This window comes from Mauremys reevesii, linkage group 5 (genome assembly GCF_016161935.1).
Source record: "Mauremys reevesii isolate NIE-2019 linkage group 5, ASM1616193v1, whole genome shotgun sequence".
Taxonomy (NCBI): Eukaryota; Metazoa; Chordata; order Testudines; family Geoemydidae; genus Mauremys; species Mauremys reevesii.
Window position 1 is genome coordinate 39,783,225 of NC_052627.1, and position 13,613 is coordinate 39,796,837.

Consider the following 13,613-nt stretch of genomic DNA (forward strand, 5'->3'; position numbering starts at 1 on the left):
GTTGTTCCTCCTTCATGACTTGGCCCTCTAGCTGGATCATAATACCTTCCCTTCTAGGATCTGTCAAAGTCCCTCCAGACTAACTGTCCCCATACCTTTCCTGGCAGTCCTCCATTCTATGTCTAAGGTGGTGCTGCTTCCCAAGTGGCTGGCAGGAGAACCCAGGCCCACCCTGTACTCCATGTGCCAGCACAGGGACTGTATGCTCTGCAGCTATGTGCTTGCTATTTTCCTGAGCTCTGTCCTACTTCTTCCTCCTATTCTTTGGCACCTCTGGGCATCAGAGCTTCCTCGGCTCTCCGTGGCTACTTCCCCATCTACATAGCACCTTCTTATTCAAGGATTTTGAAGAGAAATGCTGCATGTTCTACAAATGAGTGAAGTGAGTTAAGGGTAAAACTGATAATACAGATCTTTAGTCCTCAACTCCTGATTCTCTTCCCTTTAGGAATTAACAACTAATTTCTTGCATTACTAAAGCCGGCAGTGCTTTTTAAATAAAACGTTAGCTCTGTCATTCTGCTAATACAGTGTCTCATCTGTTGTAAACACAATTGTTTTAACAGCATCAGACAACCATTTGTTTGAAATCTTGTTGAATTATTAACTGGGGAAAAAAAACCAATGAATTCAAACACAAGGCTCAAATTGTTTCAGTTCATTTGAGGATAGGTGTCACATCACATCTTTATCTGAGTAAAAAGGGGGGTTTCCACCCTTTTTACTCAGGAGAGATGTGATGTCTCATTCCCCTAGTGAAAAGTCCAAACATACATTTACAAAGGAAAAAATAGGAATATGTCTTTTAAATTTTGTCCAAATAAACTTCACATACTAATCCGTTTCTTTAAGGAAATTTAGTCACTGCCTTTAAAGGCACAGTAAATGTATATGACAGTCTGTCTTGTTTTATATTCACAGATCTGTGTACTGAAATGTACAGCTATTTAATCCGCATAATGTGAAACATGTACAATAACAAGGATATTTGTTTAGAGTGGCTTTAATTGTGACTTATTCCATATTTAATTGACTAAAGTCTTCCTTCTAGTCAAACGTAGTTAGAGGATAAAATGTCTAGTGATGACAAATGTGATTCTTTTAAAAGCCTGTTTTTATAACAATTACGTCAGTGCAAGTGTGAAATGACATCTCAATCTCTAATTTTGAATAACAAGAGCACAAGATTTTAATCTATCCCTTCAATTAAATCTTTCTCCCCATGCCCCTCACAAAAAAAATGGTAATATTTACAAGAAACACCAATTTTAATCCAGTTTTTAAAGTTATTGCAAGACACCCCTCCACACACACACTGATCCATTGTTCTGTCTACATGTGTGCTTTAATTTCTTATTTTGGTCCTGACCTTTTTTTCAGCCAGGCTGCTATTTGAAACCCACACACAGTTTTCATGAACCCTAGGGGCAAAATCTAGGGCCCGCTGCCCCATACTGGCCTTTCCTTGAAAAGGAGGCAATTAAACCATTCAGGAGTATGTAAACCTGGGGGTATAAAGAAGCAATGTTTCTTCCTCTGGATGGAATGAGGCCCAGTGCTCCCCTTACTTCCTTCTCCTATGGGAGGCAGAGAAAAGTGGAATATGGTGCTTGCCTCAGGAGAGAGAAGTGATAGTCTCTACCTCTCCTCCATTCCTTCCCCTGCCCTCCCACAAATTAAGTGGAACTATTTTAATCTAATACAGGAAAGTTCTGGACTGTAATTATTTAGGGAGATTTTAAAATTGCACTCTCAATAGCCAGTTTCAAGATCAGGCCCTCCATTTTTTTTTTTCAGGATTTTTGTTACTCTTTTTAACTTCGAAGGAACAATTAATAAATATATCCCAAAATAATTTGTGCTTAATTTTGCAGTACGATGGGGGAGGGAGAAGAAGCTGCCCACTATCTAGTGCCCACTGGAGAAAGTGGCGGGGGAGGGTAGAAATCATTGCAGGCGATTCTAGTTATTAAATCAATGTGTATATGCAGTGGAGGTAAGGAAACGTTTAATTTGCAGGCTTCTGAGAAGTCATGAAATGCGTGCGGATGAATTACTTGTAAAATTAAGAATACTTCAACCTTTTTAATTGGGGGTTGAGTAGAGTGAAAGCATTGTGAAACCTAACATGGATCAGGTAGGGGGCAAGATTAAACTTATTCTGACAACCAAATTAAGCCTTATCAGATCTTTTTTAAACAATGATTTCTGAAAGTACGTAAGTGCAATGTGCATGTCCTAGTGAAGGGAGGGCATATAACAAGAGTGGATGTCTGTAAATTACAAAGGTCCTTCATTTCATTTCTGTTATTAAAACATCCATAACAGTAATACTGTAGTCTAGTTTTTCCAAGGTTCATTCCCAAATTTTAATCCCTCTGTAAATTCATCAAATGTAACCTAAATAACCCCCCAAACTTTAACATTTCATTTGTCACACAGAAAATACTGCCAATCATTATACTTTGGCTTCTTACTAATAGTTCTACATCTACTCTAAAAATGAAGTTCCTTTTGTTTACTACAGTTGGGTTTTGTATATTTTGTTAGCAATATTTTGACAATACAGTAGAAAATATTTTCTAAAACATGGAAATATAATCTTCACCTTTTTGGCGGGGGTGGGTGGAGTGGAGTTAGATTATTCAGTGGATAGAAGAATGGCTGTTGTAGTCTTTTAAAAACAAGGCTATCTATTCACACGTTTAAGTTAGAAGGTGAGTCCCAAAAATCTGACTGGCTTGTATTTGAGAAATGTCAAAATTATCTTTAATTTATTGTTTGAGGTTTTTATGATGGTGTTGAGGCTTCTGCTGTGCAGTATGCAAACCTAAATATGGCAGATGTTAGCAAAGAACCTGGAGCCAAAATTCCCCAGTAGACTCGCTCTCTCTCTGGTTTTAACCATGCATGGATCTCCATGTCAGCAGAAGAGAAAAATAGCACATCTATTTTTAAATTAGCTGGAATTCCAAAGGCACAAACCTCCCAGTGTCTGTGAGCGGCTGTGATTGAACGCCTGCTCTGGTGACATTCTAGTGATTGCCTGCAAATCGCTGCTGCCTCCTTGTGTCCAATTTACATAACTGTTTCACCGAGGGACTTCACAGCTCCTGAAACAAAATTCAGTAAAATCATTGACTGAATTGTTTAGCTAGGAACTGCAGTTCACATTAGTAATTTTATGGGGAGTAAGGAGCAATTATGTGGAAAACATAACTAGATAAAAATAAGAACCAAATGATTGATATGTAGGATATGAATTCAGAGTTTGAATGTTGAGAGTTTAACTATAATCACAATAAACCTAGTAGCAACTGTTAGGCTAAAATGTGTGTTAGCTTATTTTTTTATTTTAAAAAGTTAAACTTCTTCCATGCCCATATCCTAATTTTTGATCTAAACTTAATATATTGACCGGGGGTGGAAACTCAAGGAATTCAAGACAAAATTTCTACTTTTTTCTATTGAACAACATTTTAAGATATTTTTGGCAGAATGGCTTTGAGTATGAGATTCTTAAGATAAAGGAAACTTTTTTTTCCTGACTTCTGCTCTTTGGAGTCATGGTTCCTGCTCCAAGAAGAAAGTGCAAATGCTAGTAGCCATCTTTTAGACAGCAGTCCTCTGCCCAGTATTACTATCAGACAAAAGAGAAATTGAGATCAGCTGAAGGAGAGAGATTCTACCATAGGCAATCCTATTCTGTTTCCTCATTTGCTTTTCAGTCTGAGGCTTTCCCCAGGCAACAGATTTGATGTCTGTGTCAAAAGCCTGATAGAACCACCAGAGATTTTTTTTTAATGTCTTGGTCTCCTGATAGCAACCACCTCTTATTTTCAGAAATCTTGGCAGTGGCAGAAGGCTTGCTGTGGAGTCAGTGGGGATCCTGGCCGCAACACACTGACATAAGCTCTGGCAGTGCTGCAGCCAGTCTAGGGTCGGCTGCCCCCAGGCTACTTCCGAACTTCCCCTCTGGAGGTACCTTGGTCTGGACTGTGTCCTCCAGGGGGTCAAGCACCCTGGGGTCCTCTGGGTAAATGGTGAGGGGCAGGCTGAGTAGCTCCTCTGTGGGGTCAAGCACCCTGGGGTCCTCTGGGTAACTGGCATGGGGCAGGCTAGGCAGCTCCCTCGGGCTCTGGTCGGTGTCGGGCGTTGGCAGGTCAGGCCAGTCCTTGGGTCCACCATAGGTTGCCGGGGTCTCCCAACCAGGAGCTAGGCCAGAGGCGTCTGGCCTCTCCAGTGGCTGGGGTCGGGCTTTTTCCTGCGCCTTGACCTCTGGTGGGCAGGCATGGGACTCGCTGGCTCCACTCACTCTGGTGTCAGGAGGGGTTCGTCCCTCTCTGGGGTGATGGGGAACCACACCACCTTGCTACACTACCAATACAGGGTCCTGCCTTTTAGTCTTTCCATGCCACCAAGGGCTTGGCAATTGTGGCAGCTCATATTTAAAAAAAAAAAAAAAAAAAAAAAAATGCAGGAATCCAGGTCTGTCCATACTTCAACTAGCTAATTCAAGGAAGATCACCCCAACCAGGTGAACAACTGAATTCAGGTAACCCTACAGCTTTTTGCCTTCCTGGATCTCAGTCAGAGAGAAATCCACAATGGCTGAGAGCATAGCTTTTATTGGAGCAGGAGCAGTGAATCTAGGCCAACAGTTTACCTTCCACAGGAAAGATTCCAAACAATAATAGATTTTACCAACCAACTTCAGGATCACCCAAGAAAATCAGTGAAAACATGATTGAATTCTGGGACATGTGGCTTCAAGCACCTGTATGACATGGTTTGCCAGACTTCACCTATGCTCTATGCAAGTGTTCAAATCGGTGTATCTACAGTATCTACATGTGCATATGATGGTCATGGTCCCAGAAGAAGTCATCTAGTTAAACTGGTGGAAAGACTGACCCTCCTTCAGGTCTGCAAGAAAGTACTCTTCTTCTACCCTCTGCTTACCAAGACTTGGGTGACTTCTTCCATTCAGTGACCTCTTCTAGATCACCTTTGGATTCAGGGCCCTATGGTCTCCTCAAGAAGCCTGTCCCCATATAAATGTCCTAGAGCTCAGAGCCATCTGCCTGGCATGCAAATATTCCTGCTTCTTCAAGGTTCCACAGTACAAGTGCTAACAGACAACTTCACACCTATGCATGTCAACAGGTAGGGAAGAACAAGATCATCCCCCTTCTGTTGGGAGGCTATGTAGCTTTGGAATTGTGGGATCTTATTCAGAATATACCTAGTGGATCAGCACCTTACCAGCCTTTAGAAGACCTTAGCTGATCAATTCAGCTGGAAGCTCTCAGACAACCAGGAGTGGTCTGTTAAATATTCAGTTTTACAGAACAACTTTTTCAAGTGAGGATTCCTGGAAACATGTCTGCCACAGACCAGGCCAAAAAGTGTCAGATGCTTTGTTTGGGGAGGTGGTGGGGAGAGGCATCTGAGCCCAGGCTCCTTGGCAGATGCCTTTCTCATCTCCTGGATGCCAGGACTGATGTATGCCTTTCTGCTGATTCACTGTGATACTAAGAGTTCTGAGGAGGGCGAATCAAGACACAGGTCAGAGCATTTCTGATAGCCCTAGCATAGGATAGGCACTTCCTGTATTCACAACTGATGAAACTTTCAACACAGCTGTCCTCCTCACAGGTCCCCCATTGGTCTACTGGCCCTGCCCAATATTGTTGTGCAGAACAATGTTTAATCCTATCCCTGGACACAGCTTCATTACATCTAACAGCCTGGATACTGGCTGGTTGACATCTACTGAAAAAAGCTGTTCAGCTGAAGTTCAGAACATGCTGTTCCAGCAGGAAACTTTCAACCAGACTGACTTACAAGCAAAATGGAAGAGGATTTCCATTAGGGCATCTCGGCACCAGCTTTCTCTCTTGACATCCCCAGTTTCAGCAGTATTAGACTGTTAGCTGTGAAACAATCTGAACTTTTTCAGTTCTATAAGGGTTCATTTAGTAGCAATATCCGTGCATTACCCTCCTGTCCAGGGCCATACTACATTTTCTCACACTACTGTGCCAACATTCCTTAAAGGCCTCAATACAGTATTAGCAGGATTGATTTTTCTCATCCTAACCTTTGGTACAAGGAATAGGTTGCTACTTTTCAGTTGCTTTTCTAGTGTCTGGTACGTTAACTAGAAGGGTAGGGGAAACTTGTGCTTTCATGTCAGGTCCCCCTTATACAGGGTTTCATAAAAACAAGGTCTCTTAGGCATCACTGAAGTTTCTGCTCAAGGTGGTTTGAGTTCCATATAAGCCAATGTATTTGCTTCTTAGTTTTCTGTCTCAAACCTCATTCAACCCTGGGAGAAGCTAAACTTCACACACAATTAGTGTAGTAAGGAGAACTGTCTTCCTACATCAACAAGGCAAAATCATTCAAGAACATGCTCAATCTAGTCATGGCCTTTGCTGATAGTTAAGGGGGAACTTATACCCTCACACAGGTTATGTAAGTGGGTCTCCAGCCATATAAGGACATGTTATGCGTTAACCAGGTTAGATTCACCTTGCTTCATTAGAGATCATTCTACTGGAAATCATGCATCCTCTGTTGCCTTTTTGAAGAATGTCCCTTTCCCTGCAATCTGGGATGCAGGTATGTGGAGTTTGGCCCACCCTTTAGAAGACACTGCGCCTTGGTGTAGAGGCTTCCAGTTGGGATGTCCAGTTTGGTAGGGCTGTCCTGCAGTCATTGTTAAAGAAGGAACTCTAGTATCTACCTCCAAGAAAACAGACAACTGTTTGTTAGTTACCAAGAGTAGAATCCATGTAAACAATTGCTCAAAAGAATGGTTACTTACCTAAAGTAATTGTGATTCTTCAAAATGTGTTGTCCATGTGGATTCAACAACTCTCCTTTCTCTGCTACTATGGTGTGCACCTTTCTGTGATTCTATATTGGTGAAAGAACTAAGGGTAATTGCACTTGCCCTGCCCCCTTTATGCCCTTGGATGGTGGGGACATGAGAACATCTAGGGCACAGGCATGGACTGAATGGACATTGCTGGTGAAAAGAATCTGACTTTATGCACATGGGGGACATGGAAACCAATTGTGTGTGTGTGTGTGTGTGTGTGTGTGTGTATATATATATATATATATATATATATATATAGTCAATATATCTTGAACACAGCTACTATAGGATTAAGTATCTGTTCTTCAGACTTTTCTGGGAGTTGAAGTTAACCTTGTGCCTCCATGGACCCACATCATCTAGAAATCTTACAAATGCACTGTGTCCATTTGCTAGGTGTTTAAGCATGTGATGTTAACAGAGATCAGAGGTATATTTTTAGTAATTAAGCTATTCAGTATGTAGATATTTTAGTAGGCCTTTCTTATTAAAAAGATCTTTTTTGAAGTGTAACAAATTGAACTTATGAAAAAAGGTATAGAAGGTTTTTACTGGAAATGGTTTTGTTGACCATATTATTTTTATTGTAATTTTGAAAATAATGAACAGTGTTTTGTTAGTGTAAGTAAAGTAAAACTGGACTATTTTGTTTTCCAGACTTGAGGAAAGACCAAATGAATATGGAAGCTAATTACAGACCACACACTAACTTTCCTTCAGAATCTCAGTTGCAGATGCACAGTCCTCCACTGAAGAGGTAATTAATTTTTTGTTTCTTTACTGTGAAACTTTCCTATCTGAAATGCAGTCTCCATGTGGAGCTCCATTTGTTGATCGGAAGAGAATATATAATAGATCCAAAAGCATTTCAAACATAGCTTTCAGACATTCTTTTAATACTGTACCTTGTGTGTCAAAATGAGTTGGCTGACATATTTTCTTTTTGAAAAGACAAGGAAACCTGATTGATGTTTATAAGGATCAGCCAACAGAGACCCAAATTTTAGGCTAGATTTTTAAAGGGATTTAGGCACCTAAAGATTCAGATAGGCACCTAACTAGCATTTAATAATCTGGCCCTTTATCTGATATTAACCAGTTTAACTAGGTCAGGAGTTTAAAGTGATGTAATTTGCACATTCATACAACAAATGATTGGTCAAACTCTCTTCTGACAACTGTAGTTAAAAATAGGGAGCCAGTTACCTACCACCTTGATCTGCTTTTCTGAAGTGGTGTATCCACAGCTCCAACTGAAGTCAGTGGGAGCTGCAGGTGTCTAACATTTCTGAAAATCAGGACCTGGAGTGTAAAACTGGGCAACCAAAAGTAGTGGACATTTTTTCAAATTTTTGACATACCTGACTTGCCTAAAAGTCAGTGTGGTAAGATCAGGAAAAGAACCCAGACCTGACGCCATCCTGTGCTTTAGCAAGATTTCGCTTTCCTTTTTGGAGGTGAATCTATGAAGCTTTTGCAGAGCTTTGTTAATTCTTCAAATGTCTTATGAAAGAAAATCTGCCGTGATTTGATATATCTTTGAGCTAAATGAATATTTGTTAAATAAGTCTCCGAATCCTCCAGTCAGATCAAGGGTAACGATATTTAAATAGTGTCTCCAAGAACACCATTATAAAAAAATGCATATTCATAGTATTTAGGATTTATGGGTGTGGTATATGCTTTAAAAAAACTGCATGTGTAAATGTTTGTGAAGAAATCTCTTGTGACCGGTTCCTAAATACCTCTGCCTGTTTATATTTTAGAGTAGAGATGCCACACAAGAAAATATTCCCTTCATCGACTCTACAGCCAAATTTTAAGGACCACATGAAGAGAGAAACAAAGATCGGCGAGTTAGATGAACAGAGCTCTTCAGAGAGGCTTAATCCAGATAAATTTGAGAAGATCAATATGCCAGTGTACAGTGCTGACAGCTCCGCCCACCCTTATAACACTGAACACTTAGTTGTGTGTGGAAAGAGAGTGAACAACAATGAATTTCTCTCATCATCTCAGCTACAGTCTCCTCATACAAGAACTCTTGGCTCAAAGTCAGGGCTTGCATCTTTAGTTCAGCAGACTCTGTTAGAACAATCCCACACAGAGCTGTCCTCATCTGGTGAATGTGCTGTTCAGTCATTTGGTAGAACTAATAATCTTCAGATTCCAGAAGTGATTTACCAAAATCTTCCTCCTCCTTTACCTCCAAAGAAATATACTCTGAATGTTTCGCTAGGATCAAAAAATGAATCTACAGCTGATGTAAAATTGCCAGAAGTGTTACAGAGTAATCCTTCAGGTTTTGAAAGGCAAACAGCTATTGCTTCAAAATCTGCATCAGAAGGTGCATTTACAAATGAAGAAAGATTTAAAGAAACATTTCAAGGGAATGAGCACACCATTCACAAACTGGATTCCACACCTAGGTCATCAGTTAATGACTGTCAGACTGTATCTGGCAGTATATTTAATAAAGGATCTCAGCACACAGGACAAAGTGTTAGTTCTCCTGATGCAAATGATAGTGTATCTCTGACAACCTATTTTTCAGTAGATAGCTGCATGACAGATACATACAGGATGAAATACCATCAGAGACCCAAGCTGTATTGTGCAGACAGTGGCTTCCACAAAGATAAGCATCTACCACCAACTGGAATAGACCTGGGCATTGTATACCATGGTACTCTTGATTCTAGTCATCCCACATCTGAACAGAGATACAAACCTAGCATAGAAGGCATACATTGCAACAGGTAGATTGTTAAATCCATTTTCTTATGCATTTCACATGGTCTGCTTATGGGGCAGGAAGCATGGACTTCTCAATGTGTGGTGACAGGTATCCAGAGCTCAAAAGCTTGTTTCCTTTACCAACAGAAGTTGGTCCAATAAAATTACCTCACCCACTTTGTCTCTCTAATATCCTGGGACGGACACAGCTACAACACTGCATACTTAAGTATCCTGTCAGCCATGCTTTTAAGAGAGATGACTGTTTAAATGATTACGCAAATCTGGGTGAGCAGGGGAAAAGGTGCTAAAGTTTTGGCCATGGATTTGTCATTTTTCTTGCCTTAACAATGTTTACCTCTATGGGGTGATGCTGAATGAGTTTGTAAGTCTGTTACAAATGGCCCCCTTAAAAGTGTGTGCTTGTAATTTAATACCTAGGTAGATCGGTCAGCATATGAGATTAACTAAATAAAAAGTTGTTCATTTTACTGGAGAACTTAATACACTTGTGGCTTAGTGCTCACAGACTGAAAAAAGGTGTAAATTAACCTGTAATCCTTTAAACTAGCTAGTGATATGCTGATAAGCACAGTACCATACATAGCACGGTACATATCAGAACAATATCTGCTTTATGGAACCATTTTTCCTAATGAGTAACAATTTGTTACCTATTTCTTCATCTGACTTCTGTGAAAGTCTAATTTAATTTCCTTTGTGTCTTTTTTTTTTAATGCAAGTTTACCCGGAGAATTGGATTTTTAGTACTCAATGATGCCTTAATGAGCGATTTTACAAATGAGTGTAGTCTACATGAACTGCAAACAGAACTTTACAAGGGAATTGAGATTTTTAAATTATCCTAAAACTCGTTGCATATTTGTACACTTTTTTATCCAACTGTTTGCTCCTTAACTTAAATTGTAGTCAGTGTTCCACAAGCAAAGCTGTAATACTTTAACTTATTACTGAAATTTAATTTAGCATGTAAGCTACAAATTAATATAGTAGTCTGCAATGTGCTGTAGAAACTAATATTTTAGGATATGAAGTAGTCACATAGCTACAACAGATTAATTTAAGAAGCAGTACATTTATATTTCAAGACCTTACTCTTCAGATCAGATTGCATACAGCTGCAAAATCAAATTCAACCCTACTATGTACCTGTCTTTTCACCTTCCCTCTTGAAAATACATCACTGTGGTTCACATAAACCTGAGCAAATTTATGGGATCAGTCAGTTTGACTTACTGTTACAGAACTTTTTGTCCCCAGGTAGCAGTCTCCCACTCCAAAACACTTCTAGACTGTATTTTCAATGAATGGGTGAATCGATGTCCCCCTTTGGATAGGCTTTTAATTGAATCTGCACCCTTTAGAGGGAGGTTCAGAATTCAGCTTCACTGTAATCTGTTAATGCTTTATACCATTTGTTGGCCATTGAAATAACTAACGTAACTTGTAATGAACACTACCAAATCAGGACTGTGTAGAAGGAGTAGTTGAAGCTCATGGCTTTCTTAAATGTAAAGGAAAGTGCTTAGATTTTTAAAATCGTCTTGGTTCTGATTACAGTTAAGTGTAAAATGCCTTTTAGTTCTGAGCTTAATGCTACATATGTCTGTTCTACTTGCCCTGTGGTGAGACAGGTTTAAATGTTTTTGTACATTGTGAATTAGTGCTTCAACCAAATGGTGACAGTCATGTGTATTTTAAGTTATCCAAAATATAAAACAGAAGCTGTGGTTACTTTGGCAATGTCCTAACATGAATTCAACCTAAGATTTGTCATTTTTAATATAATGCAAACATGATATGCCTCAGACCAAATATCTCAAACCAGTCCCTTTATACTTTTCAATCACCTAGTAGCATTTGTAACTATCAATTCCAGAATTAATTCTTTCATCTAAAGCAAATACATTCAACATGTATGGCTGTGAATGCAAGTGAAATTGAACCTACTGAAATCCTTACATTCTGTATAGGGGATAAAATTGGGTGGGGAGAAAACTTGATTTAAAAACACTTGGATGTGTGACAGCATGGAAGATTCCCATCATTAATCTTTTTGTTTTTGTTAAAAATAGCTTTTAAAAATGAATTTTTAACCCATACCAGATAGGCATTACTTAACGTACGCAGTTACTTAATTAAAATTACATATTTTAAAAACTTATAGTACTATGAACTTGTCAAGCTTTTCCAGAAATCTTGTATTTGGAATTGCAGTATTTTAATGTATAAACAGCACAGCAACAACACTGAATACTATAGAAGAGCAAACTTAAAATGTTCTTAAAGGTTCATAGCAAACATTCATACTTCTATACAAAGAAACAGTGTGAATGCCTATTACTAACACAAACAAGTGAATTTGGTTTCCAGAAAGCTAGTGAGCATAATTGGTGAGTTTATTCAAGAATAGCTGCTTAGATTCTTCTGGGGTTCTGAAATGCAACAATCTTCATTGAAGTCACTTACATGAACATTGATCTTTCCTTGAAGCTGTCTTTCCAGGCAAAACCTTTTGTATGTGACCTGTTTACCAGATAAGTTATATGTACACTATTATATAATTGACACATTCAGTTTTTATATTTACTCTACATGCCCTATGTTTATTTAATTTAACTAATGTGCGATCTGACATTGATTTAGCTAGAGTGCCTATTTATTTTTTATAAATGTCCTGGTTATAGATTTGTATAAACATAGACATTTTGTAATGTTTTAATGCATTTAACAGGTATTGTAATATATCTTTCAGTCTTTCAAATTTTATTTTCATGCAAAATTGCATTTTTCTGCATGTTCAGACTTAGATAAAAACTAACTACTTTTGTGGCTTCTACCTCTATTCTCTATTATTTTACACAGGTGGTTTAAAAGTGGTGAAACAAAATGCTGGAACACCAACTAACTATTTGCAAATTAGGTTGGTCATCTAAGAACAGAAAGAAGATTTGTGGTGCTTGAGAGTAGTTCTCAGCTATCTAAGTGAAGCTGTGAGCATCACTGTTCAAATAAAACATATTGGCAGAAATACCTGGTGTTTAACAGGGGAAAAAAAAAAAGCTTAGATGTAGGAAACTTCAGTATTTATTCTCTGCAAAGTCAATTCTGTCTTGGTTGAATCATCAGTCCTGCTGTATGTGCAAAAAATTGAAGATTGTCTTCTGCTAGTTGCATTCAGGATCTCACCATGTACCACCTTGTTTTTCTCCAGACAAAATTCTGAACTTGCTCTTGGCCAATTGTTTTAAATGTGGATTTTAAGATGACCATTAACATACTACAGTGAAACCCTGTTATAACATGCCCTGTGATAATGTGAATTCAGATATAACACAATCATGAGGTAGCTCCAGCCACCCCAAGTGTGCAAAAGGAAAAAAAGGTGGTTGAGTGCTGCTGAAGTGCAAAAAAAAAAAAGCCTTCCCCCATGGCCCTGCTTCCCCTTTTGGTGAAAACAGCTGTTCTCCCCAGCAGCTCCTTACTCTTCCTCTGCCCCTTGCATGTCTCCCCTGCTCTGCCCAAGTATTTCCCCCCTCTCTGGTGCATGACTGAGCCCCTGCTGCTGGAGCAGGCTGACAGCTGGGAGGGATGCTACAAAAACAGTGGCATGAACTCTGAATATCAGCAGCAACTCAGTGTCAAATGCTGCAATTGGCTCTCCAGATGGAGGAGAGTTGGCTGAGTGCCTTTGTACAGATCTCTGAAGAGCTGCTCCAGCCCCAGTCTGCCAGGTCCCAAAATTCAGGCTGGTTCTGCCTCATTTTATAGGTTGATTAGCTTATGCGGTCACTAATTATTGCTACACCCTTTCAGTTACTGTTAGGGGCAGTTTGCAAATGCAAGTCATTTTCTGCCCAAGAGAAATTGACTGGCTTGAAATGGTAAATTTTTGTAACCCTGCTATAATGTGCATTTATCATAATTGAATTTTTTGGACCCTAATCATGTTATAGTGGGGTTTCAA

General features: G+C 39.3%; 1 protein-coding gene across 2 annotated transcripts in view; it reads left to right on the top strand.

The window, feature by feature from the left end:
* The window catches only part of USP53 (ubiquitin specific peptidase 53), a 52,953-nt gene extending 40,210 nt beyond the window's left edge, over positions 1-12,743 (top strand). For both annotated transcript variants that reach the window (XM_039540003.1, XM_039540004.1), the window contains exons 15-16: positions 7,547-7,646; positions 8,656-12,743. In XM_039540003.1, the coding sequence (XP_039395937.1) occupies positions 7,547-7,646; positions 8,656-9,652 (1,097 nt within the window). In that variant the 3' untranslated portion in view covers positions 9,653-12,743. The remainder of the gene's footprint in view (positions 1-7,546; positions 7,647-8,655) is intronic.
* Positions 12,744-13,613: the final 870 nt, after the last annotated feature.